General features: G+C 42.1%; 1 protein-coding gene across 2 annotated transcripts in view; it reads left to right on the forward strand.

The window, feature by feature from the left end:
* Nucleotides 1–25072, forward strand: part of Ush2a (usherin) — a 702660-nt gene that overhangs the window by 291736 nt on the left and 385852 nt on the right. For both annotated transcript variants that reach the window (NM_021408.3, XM_017319869.1), the window contains 2 exons: nt 21605–21718; nt 23792–23953. In NM_021408.3, the coding sequence (NP_067383.3) occupies nt 21605–21718; nt 23792–23953 (276 nt within the window). The remainder of the gene's footprint in view (nt 1–21604; nt 21719–23791; nt 23954–25072) is intronic.

The following is a 25072-nucleotide window of genomic DNA, read 5'->3' on the forward strand; positions in this document are numbered from 1 at the left end:
AAAATAAATAAATAAATAAATAAAAATAACACGTTGAGAGGCTCATTCTGTCATGTGGGTCTCAGGGATGAAGCTCGGTGATCAGGCTTGGTGGCAGTACCTTTACCTGCTGAGCCAGTTCATCAGCCCACAGCCAAAATTTCTATAAAAATCTATGCTCTCCACTTCCTTCTTCTCTCTTATAAACTCTGATGGAAAAGCCAACCTGAAGTCCTCAGTTGAGCTTCTTACACATTGCACGATTGCCTAGGCAAAACAGAAGCAGTTTATCCAGCAGTTTATCATGACAGCTCTCAAGCAACACCAGTCCCGCCTCATTTCCATAATCTCCTTCTTATAGTCTATCTTTTTCCAAATTACCCAAGTGTGAATGGCCCCTCTACATTCCTCACATTGTTGCTTTCACAGTTGAGACATATTAGACACCACAATGGAAGACGAGTCCACCTTGCAGGACCTTATTAACTTTCTTACCAGTAAAGATGTGATCAATTCTGTCTGTCCTTCCTTTGGACATTAATATTGTCTGCTAATCTTCTCCTTCCTTCCACATGTCTACATGTGTCAATTATTTTCTCAAAGTGTTTGTTAAATGTATCTGTGTCTTCCCAGCTACTGATCAAGTCAAACTGCAGAATGTCTTCTGTAGACTTTCCATGGCTTGTTTGCTACTGCAGGCACAAGTCTGTCCTGTAGGAGTAGGTGTCTGTGAGGGTCTTCCTGGAGAGCTTTGACAGAGGATGAAAAATCCACGTTGGATGTAGGCAAGACTGTCCCAGTAGCTTGGAGTAAAGAAAGAATGAGAAGAAGGAAACCACATGAGCACCAGCATTCTCATCTGCCTACCTTCTCACTGAGAACGCAGCATGTCCACCTACCTCATGCTCCCACCACCATGCCTTCCCTGTTCTGGTGCACACTGTATCTGCTCAAACCATAAGCCAAATGGTTTCATGGTTGCATTTATTGGCTCTTTCTTCACAGCAGCAAGAAAAGCAATTCGTAGAGGGACTTTAAACTACCTTCTGGATCCTTCTTTTATGTTCTTCTTAACCTATGAAACGGAAAAGTAATATATACCCCAAAGAATATTAATATTACATGATCCATTCTGGCCCTGATACTTCTTAACTGTTGAAAGTTAAAGACATTGGTTCAACTCTATATGCTTTAGATCCCGTTTATGCTAGTAAGAATGATAACCCCAAAAGATAACCAGAGAAAATAACACCATGTTTATGTACAACATATAAAATGTTGCTTGGCATGTGTAGTGTTATAAGCAGGAGCTGTCAGGAGCTGTACAAATTTCCCTTTGTACTTCAACCAGCAAGCAGAACACTAGAATTTACCAGAGTTCTGTTTCAATTAATCTTAGCTACCACTATATTTTATAATGTTTTTAAAAACCTTTGCAAATTTGAGAATCAAACGTTTGAAGATATTGTTTTAATTTAAATTTATTTGCTTGTTAGAGACACTTTCAATATTTACTCACTAGACTTCTTTTGAGATGTGGACTAAATTGGTTCCTTGTAAATTTTTCTAGTATCTGAGTCACATTTTTCTCTCTACTTATAAAGAATACTAGATTTTTTTCTTATATAATATTGATCTTCCAAAAGTTGCCATTTCTCTTTTAGTCTGTACTTTATGCAAATATTTTGTATAGTTGATATAATAATTTCATTTTTCTATAACTTGTTTAAAAATTAAGAATGCATATTTTGTATTCAAGGTAAATTAGTATATGTTCATGTTAGATAAGTCAATTATGAATACCTTACTTACAATAACAAACTTATGTTTAGTGTAGGATCAAGTCAGATACTGAGCTTGAAAAGCATTTTCAAGATTCTGGAAGATATAGCCCTAGAGAAGTGGTTCTCAACCTGTGGGTCATGACCCCGTTGGGAGTCACATATCAAATATCCTGCATATCAGATATTTATATTATGATTCATAACAGCAGAAAAATTGCACTTATGAAATAGCAACAAACTAATTTTATGGTTGGGGTGTTACCACAACATGAGGGACCATATTAAAGGATTGTAGATTTAGGAAGGTTTAGAACCACTGCCTTAGAGAAAGAACAGGCCAGATTGAGAACGGGGCAGTGAATAGCAGATGTTACTGTCAGCATGGAAAATACAAGGATGGGGTATAGGGAAGTCAAAGTCTCAAACTGGTTACTAATTTTCTGTATGCAATCTGTTGCTGAAGGAGCGGTAAAAATTCTCATTAATTGAACTTTTCAGTTTTCCTCAAAATACTGTTTCTATTGACATTTTTCCTTTTGTTCTTATGACTTTCATATTCATTGTGTATATGTTCACCTTTAAACTCACAGTGGATTTGGTAGTTTTGTGGTTGGACTGAGTTTTATATTCATCTTGAAGTCCTTTGCTCTAGAAGCAGAATTTTGCTCATTCACATTTTTTTATAGTTGCATGATTGACTTTGTTTCTGCCTTCAAGGTGCAGATGTTGCAGTTTTCTCATTGCATGGATATTTATATATGTGGTGTGTGTGTGTGTGTGTGTGTGTGTGTGTGTGTATGTGTAGGCACGCATATGCCACAGTCTATCTAATGTTGATCCTTGCCTTTGATCTGTTTGAGACAAGGTCAGTTAGTTCTTTGCAGTTGAATAGACCAGGCTAATAGGTTGTGGTTCTTTGAATGAGAATGGCCCCCATAGACGCTTATGTTTGAATGGTTGGTTCCCAGTTGATGAAAATCTTTGGGAAGGATTTAAAGCATGGTCTTGTTGAAGGAAGTGAGCCACTGGGTTTTTGTATTTTTGGTGGTTGTTGTTGGTTTTTTTTTTTTTTTTTTTTTTTTTTTAGGTTTCAAAAGCCCATCCCATTCCCAGTCAGCATTCTCCCCACTTCACCCCACTTACTCTGCCTCATGCTTGTGGATCAGATGTGAGTACTCAACTACTACCTAACACCATGCCTATCTGTCATCTGCCATGCTCCCTGCCATCATGGTCATAGATTTTAATCCTCTGGAACAAGATGTAGGGGATTCAAAGTCAGGTCCATGCTTGCATGGCAAGTGCTTCAGCAATTGAGCCATTTCTCTAGCCCTTTCTTTCTCTCACTTTCTATTTCTGCCAGTATAGACTGAAGACCCATTGACTTGGTTCCAAAAGATGTGTGTGTGCTGCTGAGAGCTCTGATGGGCAGGCAAGGCCAGGTGCAGATGGAATTGTCAGCAATAGAGATAACTTCAAGTCTGCTAGAGAGTTTTGCTAATACAGAAACAGTAATGGAGGTATGCAGTGGGCACCATCAAAGTAACCTTGGTAATTGTCTAAGGCAAAGAACACCAGAGTAAAGAAAACAAACCCTAGAAAGTGCTGTGAGGGAGAGCAGAGCAGATTCCAGGGCTGGGGGTGGGGGTGGGGGTGGGGCAAAGTTGAGCAGACTTGGCAGAAGGGTAGCAGTAGGTCACTTAGTGGAGCAGCCCCTGTCACACAGCAAGTCCCCTTGTCAATCAGGAGAATAACTTTTCTTTGGCATAACTGAAGTGACTTTGGTTGCGATTTAATATTTTCATTAATTTTGCCTTTTAGAGTCACATTTATTTGAATAAAATAATGCTGATACTGGACAAATATAGGCTGTTTAGATTTATTGCCCAATACGGGATTCTTTAACAATTAAGTTGAAAAGTTTTTTGTTTTTTTTTTTTTTTTTCAGAAAATGAGTTCGTTTCCTTTCATTAATTATTTTTTCATTTTATAATGAGCTCTTTTTTTACTCCACAGATTTGGGTCTTTTGTCTGTGAAAAATTCAGCCTTATGTATATAATCATTACTTTTTATAAGAAATAGCAAGTTCTCAGCTTAACTCTTTCTTCACAGCCCCCCTCCCCCTGCCTTATTTTAGTTGTTCAGAAGTTGTGTTAAACCAATCTGTGCTCAGAGCCCACTTTTGCCAATGATTTATCACAATGCCCCAGACAAGTTTAAAGTGGCATCCCTGAGCCAAAGGTTTCCATCTTGATGGAGTATGGAACCTTCATTTACATAAGTGTTGCAAAGGTAAAAATGAACTCCTCCTATAAAGTACTTTGCTAAGAATTTGCTTAGAATTAGAAGGAAATAAATGTTCGACCATAGTTGCAGGTCTCTGAATTAAAGGTTTTGAGTTCTAGGTTGTTGTCTTATAATTGTTTTGTGGTTTTGATTTGGTTTCATGTCTTTGGATTCTGTTCATTGGCTTTTAATTGGCTTTTAATTCTTTGGTTTCAGTCTTTAAAGTTCGACTTCTTCACTTTCTTACTTTGCTAGCTCTTACTTCCTCCTATCTCAATATTTTTGATTGCCATCTAAGTGTCTGCTTACCATTTAACTTGTCCCTTGATTCATAGACACCAAACTCATTAGTTGCACTCAAGTAGTGCTTTTGAGATAATACAGACATTCTGGGTTAGGTGTGAAATGAGCTCCACCCCCTGCCCTGCCCCCAGAAGGCTCATTTGCTTGAACACTTGCTGCCCCAGATGGTGGTGCTGTTTTGGACGATCTTGGCTTTCTGCCATAAAGAGCCTATCTGATGGAGATACCCTCTGAAAGCAGACCTTTGAAGAGTTACAGCCTAATCCCCTTCTGTCCCCTTCTGTGCTCTGTGGGAAGCCACGTGAACTTCCCCTTTCCTTGGTGACAGAAGCCAGTCTACTGCCATGCTTTCCTCACTGGGACAGGCATGGTGTCTCCATCTGCTGAATGAATGCATAACCAAGAACCTACAATTCAGTAGCCCCATCCCTAGGAAAACTAAGTAGATTTCTGTTTTCCTGCTCAGAGTTGGGGTCAATGAAGACTCTCATGGGTGGAAGACAGGTCTACTGAGGGAAACTTGCTTTGCCATCACAGCAATCTCACTAGCTCAGCTCCTTCCCTCCAAGGTTTGGTGAAGTAGGGTACCAAGAGCCAGAGCCATTGCTCATTTACTGGGGATTCGGGTTTCCTGGCCCTCTCTGATATATATAGCAAAGTTCTCTTTCCCTCTTGTATTTGAGATGTTTATAAGCATGTGTCACTGTTTTTGGCTTCTCATAAAGTGTGGCTTCCTAGTGAAGAGACTTCTAATTGTGGAGTATCTGGTTTAATGGCTTTGGAATTGAGCCTGTGTATTAGAGCTTTAGACTGAATAATTGTCTTGTCCATCTAGCATGGTGAAATGGGGTTTAGAGGAGAAATTTGACATCATTACTGAATTTCAGTTTCATCCTGAAATCCTGGGGATAATTCCCCCCCCCCCTTTTGAAACTTGAAGATTCAGAATGTAAAGAAATACATGATGATTTTCTTTCATATAATGTATAAGTGTAGATAACAAAATACTATTCAAAGTTAACAGTTAGCAAGACAATCAAGCACAGTGGGTGTTGGACTTCTTGGCCAGACTCACATGAAGGCAGAGGTTAGAAGAGGAGCAAGTGCTTAAACCCATATATCAACAGGAAGAACTAGACAAGCAGAATAGCAGAACTCAGTAGTCGAATATTCGCCTGGTGGATATTGGCCACTAGAGGATTCAGTGAGGATAATCCCACCAGCAGTGGAGAGTCCAGGGGTTAATAGACCCACTTAGGAGCAAATGGGCCCCTTTGGGCCACAGGGGCTAGACTCCATACCCTCCCAAGGCCAGAGTTCAGAGTTCACCTCCTCCACCTGAGCCTCCGGGTAAAAAGCTCTGCTGCAGTCGCTCCTTATTTCTGTAGACTTGTTACAAAGGGCTCCAATTAGCTCTCTGTAGCTTCTGTGGATTTTCCCTTTTGGCCCTGTTAACATGCCAAGATGCAGCTACAGTCCAGCCCTTTCCCCTCTGACTGAGGCTGAGCAGAGAGAGGTACAGAACCTGATCTGAAAGCATACCAAGAATGAGTGGATCCAAAGATATGCACATATATAGGTTTTTTTTTCTTGTGCTTTTTGAGCACATGAACTTAATTATCAGTATAATTAGCAGAGCACCTGGCATCCTGTTAAGGCTGTAATTGCTAAACAAGAATCACTTTCTTAATAGTCTTGTGGTATTACATTGCTCCAAAATCTAAGGGCTATGTTCCTTCCCTTTACCACTAAGTAATTATTATTCTCCCAGAATAATTATTTACTATTATTTACTATTCAACAACAACAACAATAATATTTTAGATGTTAACAACCAAATCTACATCTTTGTAGAAAAATAAGAGATTTCAATGTATAATACAATTGGTAATAGCTTTTCTTGCTAGAACTAGTTCTGGTCAATGCAGTTGAGTTTACTTCTGGTGTGGGGAAGCAGGGTGGGGTGGAGCAGGGTAGTGACTACCTGGAAATATATAAACTTTTATTCCCTCTTGAGTAGTTTTGAGTGACAGTTAATGATTCAACTATCTTATTGGGTGATTCCCAAATGGCTTCTGAAACAAAGGCAGCCCCTCTCATAGGATCCTGTGCTGGGACTTTAAATTCTGCACTTCGCTTATTTTCCTGGTTTGTACTTTTGCGTGGGATTCATGGACCACCCAAAATAAACTATAGCATAGAGACATGCTCCTTTGGTTGGCCCTTTTCACCAGCCAAATCACCCACACTCCTCCTTCCCCACGTGCTGACTGCATTAGTTCTGCCACGAGGAAAATCCCAGGACTCACAGGGAAAGGCAGTGAGGGTGGGTACCGGGTTGCCAAGAGCTCACAGTGCAAGGAGGATTTCCTGGGGATGATGCTGGGGTACAGATCTCTATTCACTTAGACATGGGATGCGCAATTATGAATTTCTCTTTTATTTTTAATTTAAAATTAAATTTAGGGATGTATACCCTTTATTTCTAATTTATTTTTTTTAGAATTTTATGTAAGAGTACTGTATTTACATCATTTCTTTTTATTGCAACTCTCTCTGGTCTCCGACTCATCTTGCAGCCCTCTCATGTCTTCTCAAGTTCATGGCCTCTTCTTATTTTTTTAAAATATTCATGTATATTTATATATAATATTTATAAATTTAATCTGCTGAGGTGCTTAGTGTTGCTTAAATGTATTTGTGTTTAAGGATGAGTACTTGGGAATGAATAACCTATCAGGGTCCTTGTCCACAGAGATTGCTCCTCTCTTGGCAACTGCTAATGTCCATAGATAGCCTTTCCTCTTGGCCTGTGGCCTTGTGAGATTTTTCCCACCTATATTGGCATGTCAGCCGGCGTTGCCATGGTTCAGATCTTGCCTACAGCCATACTGTTGAGATTTCATGGGTTCATCTTTCCTGTTACACATAGAAGACACTATCCCTCTATCTCTGTCCTGTTCCTCTGGCTCTTAGAGCCTCTCCTCCTCCTATTCTATGCTATTCCCTGAAACTTAGGTGTGGGGGTTGTATTGTAGAGTTATTGGTTGGGACAAGGTGTAACTCAGAATGTCTAATCAGTGCACTCCCCACCCCGAGGTGCCAAGTAGAACTCATGCTGCTAATTATATGGAAAATGAAAAAAAATAAATCTAAAGTTTATAATGCCCATTAGCTTCAGAGCAAATTCAGGCAAGTGCAGTGATTGGCTGGCTCAGCAACGCTTTACCCACACGTGCTAAAAGCATAGATGTTTGTCTGTGCCCTTTGAATTTGGAGAAAGCACATAGGTAAAGCCATAGGCAAAGGATGGCGTCCACTCCTGAAACTGTCCCTTCCTGTTAACCGGAAAGAATGGGTGAGCTCTTTTAGGGTTTTCCGTCTACTGATAAAAAAGGAAAACTTACTAGTAGGATACCTTCAAAGAAAATGAGGGGTTAAAGGGCCCTGAAGGATCACAGAGTGAGGAAAGGTTGGATGCATACCCAAAACCAAACATTCTGTACTTGAAGAACAGTATAGTGGGCAGGCTTTAAATCATATTACTCCTGTTTTGGGACTGACTTGGATTTAAATCCAACTATCATTTGATCAAGTAGACTTTATTCTATACTGTATAAGATACTGCATAAGTGGGTATCTTAGTTAGGGTTTCTATTGCTACTAAGAGCCACCATGTCCATGGCAACTCTCATAAAACAAAACAGTCACTTGGGGCTGGCTAACAGGTTCAGAGGTTTCGTCCATTATCATCATGGTAGGAAACATGGCATCCTGCAGGCAGACTTGGTATTTGAGAAGAAGCCTAGTGTGTTCTGTCTCTGAATTGGCAGACAACAGGAAGAGGGGAATACACTGGGCCTTGCTTAGGCATTTGAAATCTCAAAGCTCACCCCCACTAACACACTTCCTTCAATACTACATACCCTAATAGTACACCTCCCTAATAATGAAACATCTAAATGTATAAGCCTACTGGGGGGCATTCATATTGAAACCACTGCAGTGGATATATGTAAATGTGAGCCTATGTATATTCTATATTTAAATTTCAAACAGTATACATTATATTTACCTGAGAGTTGTGTTGGATCTCTCTAGTTCAATATGATGTGATTTTTTTTTCCTGTTCAACTGCAGATGTTTATGCTATGGTTTCTACATGGCCATTCTCTGGACATATGTGGGGTCCAGCCTGGTCCCAGGTGGAACAAAGGTCTGGAACCCCGGAGCCCCTGTGGGTGGTGATTTCCACCTGCATGGGACAGAAGGAGTTCAGGCATGTCTCCTGGACACCTGGCTCTTGTCACATAGCTACAGTCTCCCACAACCCCCTTGCAGAGAGGTATGCTGCATCAATCACATAGTAGCTGCACCAAGCTCTCCCACATGCAAATAAGGTTTCGGCAGGCTCTCAGTCCAAGCCAATGAGAAGTACCTGCTGCCAAACCCTGAATCATCCTCAAAACGGTATATAAATCTTATCCAGGGAATAAAAGGTGTGCGAGAACTACTCCATCATCACAGCCTTCTGTCCTAAGAGTTGTAACACTTGGGAAGAGGTCTGCTCTCCCGATATGCAGCCTGACACTCCTCACTGGCTAGGTGGCCTTTAGTCAGCCCAGCTTCATCTGACTCAGCACAGGCTGCACGGAGTAGCCAAGTAACCTGAAAGACCAGAGAGACTGAGGTGGAACCAATCACAGCAGAAGAAGGGCAGAAGCGACCTCCACTCCCTGCCCGCACTTGTTTCCCTTTGCCAGAACTCTCACACCAGGCCAGGCCAGAGCCTCTGGTACACAGGCCCACATCCATGAATCTTATTTCCTCATTACATGATAAGCTCTTCAAGAGAAAGCATTGAGCATTGTATTATACACTCATTTTTAGGTTTTGTGTAATAATTTTTATATGGATAAATTATGGAGTGTCTGCTACTAATCCTTAGTTAATGTGAAGTTAATATTGTGTATTGCATCAGGCTCAGTAGTGCTAAGGCTTGAACTACTCTTCCTTAGTAGAGTTTGAACATAGTTATTGTTCTCAAGAACTTTATTATGAAATTACATACAGAGCTGGTCCTGGTTTGAACAGATACTTAGAGTTTAATTCATATTTTCTCCATGGCAAAATAATAATAATAATGGTAGATGGAAAGGTTCTAAAGATTGGCTTTAAAATATTTACTTCATAATGAAATCCACAAATCATGCATTTGCACTACAGTATTATGATGACATGCATAGAGACCAGACAAATATTCATTGATTTAAAAAAAACCATACAACTAATAGTTAATAGCTATACATCTATTGGGGCCAATATCTAGAATATATGAAGAATTAAAATAAATAATTTAAAAAACAAAGAGATCATCCAATCAATAAATGAGCACATGAATGCAACAGAGAATTGTTAAAAGAAGACATATAACATGGCCAATAAAAATGTGGGGAAATCTTCAGATATGGAGAAATGCCAGCTAAAATTGATTTGACATTCCAACTCACTCTTGCCAGAATGGCTATTGGAGGGAGAGAGGGGGAGAGAGAGAGAGAGAGAGAGAGAGAGAGAGAGAGAGAGAGAGAGAGAGAAAGTAAATGCCAGGGAGGATATGGAAGAAGAAGCATCCTGTGTACTCTGGTGCTAGGGGGTGAAAGCTGGTGCAGCCACTATGCACTCTCTGCAGAGCTTCCTCAGAAACAAACATCAATACAGAAAGCAGAATGACCAGCTCCTTCATGTAGACCATCTATATCCTCCTTCAGCAGAGGAATTCGTAAGAACTGAGGCACATGCACATGACGGAGTTCTGGTCACAAAGAAGAGTGCAAATAGAAGGTGTATTTTTGAGAGAAAGGGAGCCTGCTCAGAGAGAGAGGGGAATGAGAGGTTGCTGGAGGCAGGGATGGTAAAAGTATCTAAGCCTGTGGGGACATGCCTAGATGAGATCTGTGATTTCATAGACTAATTTCCTAACAACAAATGATGTGGTGTGTTCTAGGCTAGGCTGCCAAGATGCAGCCACGGATGGTGAAGCACTAAGGGGAAGAAGAGTTTTTTGGAGAAGAGCTGAAGGGTGATCTATCATTTTCAATTAATTTCACTTGAAAAATAGAGAACTCAGAAATGGCGGCCTCTTCTGGAGTTAGATGTCCACGTGGAGGGAGCTGTCATAGTCCAGCCACACTCAGTGCCTTCCTTGGGGTCAAGACTTTGTCTTCATGTTCCCAAATGGTTGCCTGGGCTTCACCTCACCTGTGTGATTCCACTCGGCAAGCACTTAGAACAGTTGGGGAATGATCCACATATTCATGTTAGAGTGGTATCTTAAGAACTAGTCTGTCATGGGTGAGCATTGTGATCTAAATTCAGTGACATGGTTGTGTGGACTGCTGGGACTGCTGACATTACACCAGGTAGCCATTTATCCAGCAGGAAGGAAACCGTTTAGTTTGTTGAGGAAAAGGTGTATAACATATACTAAGAGGTCAACTCGTGGTCTCTGCCACCATCAGCAAATGGGGGAAGAAATGAGAAAAGGAATTCATTTCGCTCGGGTTTTTCACAGATGAATTTTGAGAAAGTCCTGTGCCAGCTTTATAGTACTCCATAAATTTATTTGTGGTTTATTACAAACTATTTCTTTAAATGTAAATCTTGAAAGAAATTGGTCTGAAGATTTGCACAGGACAAAAATACAGCCCTGTGACAGAAATTGTAAAAATAGAAGTGATGTAATGCCCCTGCTGCAGTAATGCAGAAGAATCGCATTAGGCGGGGCAGTGTTGATGAGTTAAGAGCTTGGTCTGTTTCCCTGAAATATGTAATGTGCCTGGGTGACTTACTCACTGAGACGATACTGTGAGGTTGTCCGCTTTTTTTGGTTTTTTGTTTAAACAATTCATTTGAGCCTGCAAAGTAAGAAGATTTTGCTTTGAGCCTTTGGATTTCAGTTTTGGTATAACACATACCATGGTTAAAAGTAAAGATAATATTTAAATTCTGCCGTCCAGTGATCAGCAGTGAGATATGCTCATAATACTCTATAAAAGTACATTAGGGTTATCAATCATATTTGATAAAGAAAAGGAAGTTCCCCAAATTATCTCTTTTTACTCTTTCATCCTTTTATAAGTGTATTATATTTGGATTGATGCAGAAAGATACACACAGGTGATACATACACACACACACACACACACACACACACACACACAGGCACACTTCTGAGTCAGTTGTTGTCTTCTTTAAGAAGTGTTGTCAGCTGGTTTGAAAGACAAATCACCCTTTGTAGACAAATTGTTGCAGTAAGGATAACTCTCTGAACACATTTTAAGGTTCATTTTAATGAAGTATTTGCTATTAAAAGTGCAGTGTTGCTTTTAATGACCTTGCTTTCTCACCATATAGGACAGGCTTAGGTCACGTGGGAACAACGAAGGATCAGAAGCCCGGGTGTGCCCTTGGCTTAGGAGCAGCTTCTGCTTCTCTGCATACCCACAGCCCTTCTGAGAAACAGGTGACTCCATCAGACTAGGAAGCAGCTCATGGGACAGTGGTCAGCAGAAATGGCTTCCCATTAGCTCCCTCCTGTCCCATGCCTTCCGGCTGAGTCACGACCATTATTTCTTGGGGCATTCCACTGAGGTTAGCACCTGTCCATTATGTAAGTTAAGGAGTTAACACAAGCCTGTGGCTTCAAACTTCCTTATAATTAAGATGACAGAGATGCTGTGGCTCTTACGGAGAAGCAGGCATTGATTTAAAATTTGATGTTCGCTGTAAGCCTGCTGAGAGAATCTTCATGGGTATTGCTTTGAGGTCAATTCAAATCGCTGCTTAAACCATTTTCTAAGTCTGGGATTAAGCCCTATATTTTATAAAAGAAATAGTTATTCTTCCTACTTGGAAACATCAAAATCTGCTCGGTCTTGGTTCCAAGGTGTGCGATCTCCTATGCTTCCCAGTACAAGTTCTAAACTAGGCCACAAAGTTCATTTGAAAGAGATTGAGTATTGAAGACACTGGGCTTAACACTTCGAAAGCACTAGCTTAGGAAAGAGAAAGCGCCAAGGCTCCTCCACAGTTCAAGCAAATTGAAGGCTGGCTTTATTTTATAAATACTAGATGATCTTATTTTTATGTTTTATTAGCCTGTACTAACTGTATATAATAATGGCTTTTTCAACTAAATTCCCAGAGCATTGGAAGAGGCGATGCAAATGTCCCATTTAAAGCTGTGCATTCAGTAGCCCCGTGTTCTCAGCAGTTTGTTGATATTTAAAGCACTACTGTAACTGCAGTAACAGAAGCTCGGGCATCCTGCATGCTAGGAACAGGGCAGTGTAGAGTGTCTCTGGAGATTCCCAGATGCCTCTTCTAGACTATTCAATTTTCACCCATACTTAACATCCTTAAACAGTTTCTTGGGGTCAATGTGTTCAAATGTCTGTGTTAGAAGTTTGTTTCCAAGGGGACCTGTGCAGAAAATATGGCAAGCTGGATTGATTTGCTCCCTCCAACCCACCCACTGGACTGGCTGGGATACACACGTGAGAATTATAATTTATCAGCACCATGGCAGAAATCTTAAGGCAAAAGCTGTCCCCTTGTCTTCTCCTCTTCCCAGGCTCTTCCATTCTGTCCCCAGCGATGAGCCATTCAGCCTACGTGGTGTCCCTTACCAGATGGCCTCTTAATAAGTGCCTTGCTCTGACCCACCCTCGCATTCTTGATCCAAATGTGAGATGCCAGCAAATAAATCAGAGAATGGCACTTGGCTGAGTTCTCGGGAGATGGAGGAAAGCCCCAGGGAAAGGAAGTGAGAGACAGCATGGCTGGGGATGTGTCCACAACTCATTAGGCTAGTAAAGAGAAGACATGAGAGAGAGAGAGAGAGAGAAAGAGAGAGAGAGAGAGAGAGAGAGAAACAGAGACAGTTCAACAAAGACAGAGAGAGACAAAGACAGAGACAGACAGATAGACAGAGACAGAGAGACAGAGACAGAGAGACAGAGAGACAGAGACAGAGAGACAGAGACAGAGAGACAGAGACAGACACAGAGACACAGACACAGAGACAGACAAAGAGAGACAGAGATACAGAGACAGACAGAAGACAGAGAGACAGAGAGATAGAGGCACAGAGAGACAGAGACACAGAGACAGAAAGAGACAGAGAGACAGAGGTAGAGACACAGAGACACAGAGACATACAGAGACAGAGACAGACAGACATAGAGAAAAAGAGAATGAATAAATTCTCCATATCATTCTGACTATCTCCCCTAACACACAAACACCTCCCTGGAAGCATGATCTTTGCAGAGAGTCCGCTGGCTTTAGACTCAGGGTAGACAATGCCATGCACAGATTTCAGCCACCAGACTAAATGTTCAACGGAAATGAGTGGGTAATGAGAGCAGAGCAGCCAGGTCTTTAATTGAATTAAAAGCTGGGTGACATCAGTGCAGACACCTGTCCAATTACAGACAGGCCAAGGTGTTTACCGTTGCTGTACAAGCCATTCGAAGATGACAGAAATCTTTCCGCCCACAGATTAGCATAATGAAGGAGAACAGATTACGGTGGATGCTCGCCAAACACCTAGCTTGGCAGCTGGGGGGTGGGTGGGGGAGGGAGTAGGCTGAGGAACAGAAATAGAAGCACAGGCCTTCTCCAGGATGCTGCCATCTTGCTTTGGTGTCAATTTTGTTTGCTGGCAGAGCATTTGTACTTGAAGACATTTAGTCAAAAAAGTTAACCGTAAAATCTCAGATGCAAAGCCACCTCCTCTGCTCTCCTGCCTCTCTGAGCTTGGGCTCCGTGAGTGGTACAGCACTCTGTATAGCTGATGTCAGCCCCACAAGAATTTTCTCCTAGGGAGTCAGGCTGCCTCCAACTGTTCATATTCCTCTCTGCCTCCTTCAGGATTTGAGGTGAGAGGGAAGGAAAGAAAGATGTTGGTGATTCCAAACTAGTATTGGAGATACTCATCTGTCAGTCAAAAGATACAGTCAGGGGCGCATTAGTGATGAGCCAAGTCTTCACTGGCTCAGTGAATCAAGGATCTTTTATTAAACCGTGTGTGTGTGTGTGTGTGTGTGTGTGTGTGTGTGTGTGTGTGTGTGTGTTTGTATGAGTACAATGTGTATGTGCAGGCCAGAGGACTACCTCACCTGTCCTTCCTCAGGTTCTGTCTATGTTAACACAGGATCTCTAACTGTCCTGGAGTTAGCAAGTAGGATCCACTGGCTGGCCATTGAGCCCATAGGACTCACCTGTCTCCACCTCCCCAGCTCCACAATGACCAGGTCTGCCTCCACACCTCATATGTTCTTGAGTTGGCCTATTTGAGGTTTCTGGTCCCTGAAGGAGTGCTGGGCCTTGAACTCAGGTTCTCATGCTTGTGTGGCCACCAGCCATAGTATCATCAGGAAGGATGCTGAGAGCATCAGGAGCCCTGTGAAGAAGTGGTCTCTGTAGTCACTGACCTGGGAGTCACTACGAGGGACATTTACATAGCAGCTTCTCTGTACATGAGCTCTCCTGGGTCATTCTCTCCAGAGAAAATATTTGGAGCCTTATACAGAGGGGGTCTTAAATTCCTCCCTACCTGGACAGACTTCCTTTCCTCAAACAAAGTCCCTGTCCCATCCTTATCTTGGGCTTTGCAGAGACTGTACTTGACTTGAAACTCCCCTGGTGTGGTTTGTCAGGACATCTCAATGCCAGGCATTAATGCACAGTGCATTATCGCTTAGGGTGAGAGTCGGGGCCCTGCTGGGGCTAGCAATTCAGGTCCACACACTGACGCTCCCCAGCTTCATGGGCCACTCACACTTTTAAGACATCGATAATGCTTGCTTTATGCTTATTGAATGCTATTTCACTGTGCCTTCTTCCATTATCAAGAAAGACTGGCAGGCTTTCTGACATGGCTGGGGCCATTTTCTGACTTCACGGACTTTTGTGGTTAAAAGGCAGTTTGAGAGGCCACTTGCTTGCCTGATGAATGGGACACTCTCAGATTGAAAGGAGTTCTCAGGGTTGTCCCCAACAAGGGCATCCACCCCAACCCACTTAAAGTTCACAGTGTTGGCATCTACTTCTTTGTCTTTATAGAGAGCTAGCTTAATTCTCTGTGGACACATTTTTTTCTCTAGAATCTTTTATAACTCTGTCTTCTCTGTATTATTCCATATTTTTTAAAACTATGACATTCAAGCAAATTTCTGTAATTGTCCCTTATAAATTTCCCTTTGCTTAAAGACCTCCTATTCTGGTAGAATGTAACTATCAACAGAACAGCTTAAATTCATCTAGTAGAAGAGTCTCAACTAAGGAACTTCCTAGATCAGACTGCCTTGTAGGCATGACTCTGGGGACTTGTCTTGATTGTTAATTGATATTGGACAGCTGGGCCTATTATGTGTAGTATAATTCCTAGGTAGGTGGTCATGGACTATACAAGAATTCTAGCAAAGTATAAGCTGACCTGAAAACTAGCTAGCAAAGACCATCCTATATGGGACATGCTGTAGTTCTTTGATTGAGAAGTGAGTTTGGTTGGAGGTCTGTAAAGAATATTGTGTTGGATAGAATAGTAAACAGGTCTCCCTTCAAGTTCTTGTCTTGAATTCAACCATTGATTTTTCTTAATGATGGGCTGTGACGTCAAAATGGAAGCCAAATAAAGCCATCCTGTCCCTAACTTGCTTATGGTCAGAGTGTGCCATCATAGCAAAAGAAATGAAACCAGTACTCCTCCTGGCAACTTAGACTCACTGGTGCAGATCATGCAAATGTCTCTCTGCATACAACCTGCCTGCAGACACTCGGCTTCTGCATGCATCTGTGCATGGCTACCATCATTGTAGTCCTGGTAGCCTTATAAAAATAAGTTATCTTCTCAATCACCTTTGCTAGAGGTCAAAAAACAAAGCATTGATTAATAATTTCTGATGACAAATTCTCAGGATAGCACTATGTTTTTCTCTGGAGACAATACAATCTAAGTGTTTACCTTAGCAAGACTTCTAGGGATTCATTTAAGGATCAGGAATGAGCTACTAGCTTAGGGTCACAGAGTAGGCGTTCTGCCTTCTTTATCAATCGCACAACTTTTTCTAGGCATCAACTTTAATCCGTCTGGGAATATTCTCCATACTGGAGCAAAGGGAATCAAGTATGTGTCCCAGACTGGAGGACAACATGAGCAGCCATTTCTTCCTCATGACCCATGCTTAATGGTGACCAGTCAAGAAAGGAGAAAGCACTGAATGGTCACCCTAGGCCTCTTTCTGAAGTTTTTACTCTGAAAGTTATTTAGACACTTTGACAAGACACTTTGCATCTCAGAGATGCAATGTAATGGGCAAATCCCCCTCGGAACTAGGAAAGATTCACCACTCCAGCCTAGAAAAGGGTAACGCATTTTTTAAAAGTGTGATGGAGAAGTCATGCAAACTTCCCACTAGGGATCCAAAGCTGGCAAACCCCCAAAATTCAGCTCCCTTCTCCTCCCTGCCTCTGCTCCCTATTCTCTGTTCTCTATCTTCCTTCCTTGGTATTTATTATTTTCTCACCTGCTTTAAAAAGGAAAGGCAAATGCTTTGATAAATGGCCGAAAGAATGATCTAGTTTCTCCCCACGGTCTTTAAAGTCTCTAAACTTTTCTAGGAAATATAACACAATTTGGTAAACATCTCTTCCAAAGCAGAAAGCTGGAAAAAGTATTTTGCTGAGAGGTTAAAATGACCATTGTTCACAGTTTTCTTTAATTAAATAGGCCTTCTGTAGCCCTGGAATAGAGTGCGCATCTTTTAAATTCTCATGTCTATATACTTTAATGACTTTAGGGAAACTACACTGCTGTGTGGTGAACTCCTTAAGTAAAGAGAAAGCTTAGGGGAACAATCTCGTGGTACATGTATGTTCAGCTTAGCCTTGTCAACTTGGCTGAACTTACAGTCTTCTGAGAGGAAATCCTTGATGGAAGAATTACCTAAATCAGTTTGGCCTGTGGGCAAGTCTGATGGGGGCGGTCTTGGTTGTTAATTGATATATTAATGTAAGAGGATTCAGCCCACTGTGGGCAGCACCATTCCCTAGGCAGAGGGCCTTTGCCTGTAGAAGAAAGCTAGCCAATCATCTTACCTGCATGATCCAGCATGTAGTTTGCTTTCTTCCACAACTTTTGCCTTGAGTTTCTGTCCCGTCTTCCATCAATGATAGATTGTGACCTGTGAGTTGAGACAAATGATTCTTCCAGTGACAAGCTTTTGGTCACAGCAGCAGAATGGAACTAGAATAACATATATGCAAAGAGACTTACTTCCTGGAAGCAAGCTAGTCCTAGCAGAAGCACTGAAGCTCGCTTAGTGACAGGCTTTCCTGTGATCCCCCATGACTATGTGAACCTTTCCTGAGATGCTGATAGAATGGCTGAAATCCCACCATGACACTTCAGCTGTGATTTAAGGAGAAATAATATCTCAAGTAAGGATTTTGTATAAGGGCAGGCATCTGTGATTCTCTGTGATGATGGTACCTTACTTACTAATATATATAAAGCATGGTATATTACCATCCAGGATGCAAACTTGTATCTTTTCTTAGTCAATATTGCTATGCCTGCACGAATGATGTCCATCTAAGAGAGATTGCTTCTGTCGTGTGATTCATGTGACCATACATGAGCTTTATATCCCAGCATACCTTGCTCATGATGGCAATACAAGTGTCATTCTCTGGCGCCTGACTTACATCCTATTTGTATTATTGGAATTCAGCCATGCAAGCAGTAGTAGTTTTAGACACAGTAGAGTTGTACTTCTCAACAAGAAAGATGAGTCAAAAATATTGTAAAGCTCGAATTGCCAATACACATGTATGGTGATGATTTCATTTTGACACTAGAATTTGTGTATCATGATATTGGTACTAAGAAATAGAAAAAATGGGAGCTAGGGAGATGGGTAGATGGCTCAGTGGGTAATGAACTTACCACACAAGTATGAGGACCTGAGTTCAAACTCACTGTACCCTGATTAATGCCAGAAAGGTGTAGCATTCCATCTGTGCATGATCCCAGTGGTCAGGAGGTGAGAATGGGATCCTGAAGGGCAATCTGGTTAACTAGCCTAGCAGAGTCAGCAAGCTTATAGTACAACTAAGAGACCTTGATTCAGTCAATTAGGTGAAAAATGATAGACGCTTGATGTGACTTCTGGCCTCCACACACACTCACAGGCGTGGAGGTGCTTGCATTCATGCACACACATATAAAGGGTGGGATGGAAACATGGATCAGTGGTTAAGACCATCCACTTCTCTTGCATGTTAGATGGCTCCCAACAGCCTTTAACTCCATCTTCAAAGGCTCCAATGCCTTCTTCTGGTATCCACTGGCTTCTGCACACATGTAAACATAACCCCGTGTGGAAACGTACAAATCCATAATTTAAAAGAAACATAAATCTTTTTAAAAATAGGGAAATAAAGAGCCAGAGGTATAAGTCTGTAATATAACAATTACATAATGTGCTTACATCCCAAGTCCAATCCCAAGGGCTGCAAAGCGAAAGCAATGCAGAAATGGTGTTTTCTGTGGATTGAGGAGGTTGAGTGGCACACACCTTTAGGAAGACAGGTGAGGACTTTCACCCTGCAGGTGGAAAAACAGGACCAGAACCCTGGGACAATGAAAAGTCTGCAGAGATTTGGGGGCTCCCCATATGATGAAGCTTGATAGATTAGCAAAATCCAGAAAAAGAAAAAGACTTGAAGAGCCAGTCTGGTATAGCAGCGGGCCCTTAAAAGTGTCCTTGGAGGAATCAGAGTCAATCAAGGAATGAAACAAACTGTCTGAAATTAAACAGCTCAAGGAAATCCAATGATACCAGGGATGCAGAGAGAGCCCACGACCAGTACGTACAGAGAGTGAATGAACCTGGCTTCCTTGGTTTTAGCTTTAAGAGACAATGACTTATTTTTGAAAGACAGAAGTCATTCAGAGGTAATGGAGGCAGGAGCTGAGTTGCAGCCATAGCATGAGTTAGACTAAAAACTATTCTACACTAGCATTCATTGCACACAAAGCTATACTGGGGCCTCCATGTGCATGAACTGCTAAATCTCATTAGTCAACTTTTGAGGTAAATACTACCCTATTATACCATATAGACTACTCCTGGGGCCTCTCCTTCAAAACAGAGATTATTATTCATGTAGATATGACAAGACTAAAGCACTGAGGCCTGGTTAGGCCTGTGAATTCACCAGGCACCCTAGCCTAAGTTGCTGTGTAGCCTCTTGCGATATGATAAGGGTGAGTGTGTGATTACATTAGCTCAGGTGGGATGAGAGGCAACTTCCTGAAAATATGGAACTCAGAAGACAAGTCATGAGTACTAGGACATGCAAGAGCAAATGGCGGTCCCAATGGCAGGATAGAGGGAAAGTAGAGGTTCTGTCACAAAATAGTTTCAAAATTAGAAAGATGCCAACATATAAAGTGTGTGTGTGTGTGTGTGTGTGTGTGTGTGTGTGTGTGTGTGCGCGCGCGCATGAGGGTATGCTAGCTTACTGTCTTGCTGCTTTTCGCCACAAACTGAGAAGAGGGTGCCACATGGTTGGGTATTTCCCAACAGATCCACTGCAGGGAGCTGTGTAGCCACTGAAATGAAGACTGGAAGCAAGCACTAAGGCCCATTGGTGAGGATGAGATGCAAAAGGGAGCCACAGCTCATCTTCTTTGTTCATTCTTTCTTCTAGCTCTTTCCAGTCATTAAACTCTCTGTTGGGAAGGACAAAGATGCATGCATATCTGTTCAAATCTGTGCTTGAGTTGGGCTGGGGAGATACTCAGCAGAAGCGCATGTTTGTAATCCCAGTGCAGGCAAGGCAGAGACAGGAGGATTTTGAGGCACATTGACCAGACTGTCTAACCTAATTGGCAAGTTACAGGTAAATGCAAACGTTTTTTCTCAGAAATCAAGATACAAACAGGTGAAAAAGACAGCCAAGATTGACCTCCAGCTTTTACAAGCATGTATACACACACACAAACACATACACGTACAAACACACATACCAACATGGATATTTACATACACAAACACAGACAACCAAACACATACACACACATACATGAATACACACAAACACACCTATGCACATGAGTATGTACACACACAAATACACACAACCAAACACACACTCATTCACACACACACACACAAACACATAAACACATAAACAAATACATACACACAGGTAATAAAGAGTTTAAAGGGTGACATCTCTCACCAGTATTGCTCCGTGGAGCACTAATGTATTCTCTGGGTTACTGAATGCTTAGTCATTAAGGATAACAAAGACTGGGCCACCTTTTTTGTAAGAGTGATCACAGTCTACCATTTGGATCAAAGATTGCCCTAAGAACACTCAGTGAAAGAAACCAGAGCAAATGCATGAACTATGAGTTTGTTATGTCTTTAATTCGTCAGACTCACCATGTAAAGAGTATCATCTTGGTTATATCAGGAGACAAACGGTGTTTTTGGGACAATGAAAACTTTCAATTGATGAACAAATCTTACACGTCGCCTGCAAAGCCAGGTTAATTTAGTTCCTCCCTGTGCAATGCTTCCATTTGAGACAGGTGTCTTAATTAAATAAACTAATAATTTCACAAGTAGAAGTAGAAAAGCATAATTATCCAATTTACTAATTGTTCTGTTGTGTGAATTTGCATACTTTTTTTTTTGCCTGCCACGCAAACAGTTTGTCTCGGTGTATCCTACCATTGAAATAATGGAACCCCTCTTGGGAGGAGCATTTTCTGAAGTGTACTACTAACAAACTGCACATGGGGCTTCTTAGTTAAATATGTTCCAAAAGTGCTAGATTCAAGCAAATTGAATCATTTTTGTTTCTGTGGGAGGCTCAGGCCCTGTAATGAAGCATTACGTGGGAATGGTGCTCAGTAGCATAATCACCAGTACTGTGTCAGTGGTGTCTTGGCAGCAGTGAAGGTCTTTGCTCAACAGTTACCGTCTTCAACACTCAGTAAGTAAGTAAGACAAAAACAAAATGAAAGCTATGCATTGTGGTTTTGCCTCTCTCTGTGTCTCTCTCTCTCTGTGGTCACCATATTTGTACCGTTTTCTCTATGTGTCTCCTCCTTTCTCACACATACAAGCTGGCAAACATATAATCCTTTTGTGTCCCCCGCTTATCCTAGGCGTGTTGATAGGACTTCATCCCTTCCACAGCTACACGGTAACCCTGACTGCTTGTTCTCGGGCAGGCTGCACCGAGAGCTCACAGGCATTGAGCATCTCCACTCCACAAGAAGGTAAAGTAATTTCAAAGGTCTTGACTTCCACATTTCAGTCATGAATAATAAAATAGGAGAAGAGCTAAATGCTGCGAGGCCATTTGCTGGAAAACCCCGACCTAATTTGATGACAAAGTGCATTGCCAGGCCATAATTGCTCCCATTTTTTGGGGGGGTGCGAAAATGAATCAAACTCCATAGCCTTTAATGACATGCATCTTTAATAGCTGTAATGCAGATTAATGGGCTTTTTAATTGCTGTTACATTGTTCATGCAAGAGCCTTGTCATTAATATGGAGCATCTGAAAGATTAATGAAAGCTTCCTCATTTTACTATGGCTCAGAAGTAAATCTAGAGACAGTCTGACTAAAAAGAATTGATTGTATGGCACAGTATGAAATTGAGAATCAAACGGTTGATTTCCATGGTCTCTTTTAACTGCTAAACAGCAGCATGGGCAACGACGACTTCGGGAAGACAGAGCCTCCACATGCCAACCGAGGCGATTAATCCCTGCTCCTCTCCTCCCACTCGAGGCTCTCTCCTGTTGTTCTTGGGATGTGCAAACTGTTGGTCTAAATTAATGTTTCAGAAAACATGGGTGAGGGCGTCAGTGGGGAAGAGAGAACACCTCAGGACTCCAAAAGTAACAGCTTTGCTCAAGCATCCAGACACACCTCCTCACGACACACAAGCTCCAAGCCCTCAGAGTGGAAGCTGAAGGAATTGTTACTTCCTACTGCTCTCTCCTGTGTGCTGCCTACTAGGAAAGGCACTTAGACTTGAAAGCTCGGTCTTCAGGGCAGAAGCTAGTCTCTCTCTCTCCCTCTCTCCCTCTCCCTCTCCCTCTCCCTCCCCCTCCCCCTCCCCCTCTCTCTCTCCCTCTCCCTCTCCCTCTTTCCCTCTCTCCCTAACTCCCACTCTCCCTCTCTCCCTCTTCCTTCCCCTCTTCCTCTCTTCTTCTGCTTCTCCTCTTCCTCCTCCTCTTCCTCCTCCTCCTCCCTCCCCCTTGCATGCTTCCCTAAAATCTCCTCTTCTCTTTCATCTTTTACATCTCTTCGCAAACCCCGTTTTCCTAGGAAATGTGTTAGAAGAGAGATGGCAAGAGGCAGGCAGAAGCCGGTATGATGACATGAGGAGAGAGAGAATTTTGTGACATCCTTCTTGGGACCCTCTATTCTGTTCCATGCCTGCTCTGGATCTCTGGATCAGAGTCCACTCCTCCCACTGCGCTGTCACAGCCACTCTCTAGCCCTGTCTACTCTACCAGAGTGGCATTGTTCCTCTCAGGGTGACACTGTGTTTTCTGGGGCACATCATTATCATCCCATTTTATTGTCATTTCCGCCAGCCCCCATCTGGGAAGTTTCCCATTGCTTCCCCTCCATCTACTTGTCTAGACTTTGCCTGGTATCCCTCACTCCGGCTTCACAACCATTTCACCAAGGAACTGGCCACTCATCTAGTGCAATGCCTTTGTCATTACATGAGCAATTCCCAAATAGCTTTTCCAAGGAGCTAAGTCTTACATGCAGAAGGTTGTTTCTGTTTCTGATTAGGTTTTTGTTTTGTTTTGTTTTAATTTTCTGTGATTTTAATTCACTGGCTAGGATGTAAATAAATCCTTTTCAAGAATTACAGTGTAGTTTCAATATACAAGGATCCCATTGTCCATTTCTTGGCCATTCCTGTAGTTGAAGAGCTTTTAAACCCTCCCAGTTAGGAACTGCTCACCAGTGTTACCTGATTCACACCGCATGCTTCTTCCAAGCCAGCCACAGTGACTTGCTCTAACAGTCTCAGCCCCAAGAGGACGTGATGGGTTAACAATACTTTTAATGAAGTAACACAAACGTCAGTCAACTGAACGAGAGTAGGGACTCCCCATCCATCACAGATGCAAATTCTTAGAAATTCAGGACAGTTATTTAGCACCCTTCCTAAAGCAATTACTGACAAGCTACCTGCAAGTCAGGACCACTTCCATGCATGGGACTACAGCTTTAGCCCATGATTTATTAATTTGGGTCTGAAAAGTTTCACTTAGAAAAGTAAACTAAACTTAAACTCTTATTTTATTCCTCCACAGCGCCCCAGGAGGTGCAGGCACCAGTCGCCGTGGCCCTTCCCAACTCCTTGTCATTCTTTTGGAGTCTACCCAGACAAGCAAATGGGATTATTACGCAGTACTCCTTATACGTGGATGGGAGGCTGGTCTACACAGGCAAGGGACAGAACTACACAGTCACAGGTGGGCCTTCAGTCACCATCAGGTAATAGATTCACAAATGTCCTCTCTAGATGACCAATGAATATATTTTTCTGAATCAGGTAAGTGATTTTTGCCTCCTTGAGACTGCGAGGGAGCCTTGGGCTGTATTAGCCCAGACGTTTCTGGATCCCATAGACCATGAGTTTGAATCTGAGTGCCAGTGTGGCCCCACGCACATGGGTCTGTGAGCTGACTGAATTGGTGACTTCTTTAAACATCTCCATGGTCACACGACTAGCTGTTTGAAATATGCCTGCATGGAAAATAATTTGAAGATGCAGAAGGATGACCCGGCACGGCACAAATCTTAAACCATTTGAGACAAAGCATGGATCGTAGGGCCAGAATATCTGACACATGAGCAAAATGAAATCGCCAAAAGCTTTCTAATGCCAGAGGCTCTCCATGAGTGCCATCTGGTATTTGCATTGTGTTTAGGGTGCTCAATGTTTACTCAGACTAGCCATGTGATTATATTGTTGGATTGCTGTGCTCGACTATGGGGAGGTAGTATTACGCAAATGTTGATTAATTTGGAAACTGGGGCCTAGCGATACTGTTTTTTTGTGAAAGGTTATAGCAAGTTCCAGTCAAAGTTTGAATTAATCATTCAAGGGTTCACTGGTTCGCATGAAAGCCAGGCACTAAAGAGGACAGAGGTAAGCAATAGGCTCCTCCTTCCCTGGTGTCCCTGGCTTTCTGGGACACATTCAGATCCCAGCGTGAAGGATTCCTGGGCAGTTGTATTCATTCATTCATTCATTCATATACATATACATATACATACGCATACGCATACGCATACGCATACACATACACATATACACACACACATATATTTCTCCTCTTTAGTCTGAGAATATGTATGTAGTGGTCAAGAACTGTGACTTTTGTATTTCACTCAGGATTAGGTGGATACCTGTGATATTAATTTCACAAGGTAGATGCAGTTCCCACTTTACAGGTCAGGAAACTGAGATACAGCAGGGTCGAAGTTATATAGTCAATGAGTGACAGACATGGGCACTGACCCAAACAGTCTAGTGGAAGTATGTGGGCTTGTGTCATGTCTTCTCTGAGTCTCAGTTTTAAGTCTAT

Source organism: Mus musculus, chromosome 1 (genome assembly GCF_000001635.26).
Source record: "Mus musculus strain C57BL/6J chromosome 1, GRCm38.p6 C57BL/6J".
Lineage (NCBI taxonomy): Eukaryota > Metazoa > Chordata > Mammalia > Rodentia > Muridae > Mus > Mus musculus.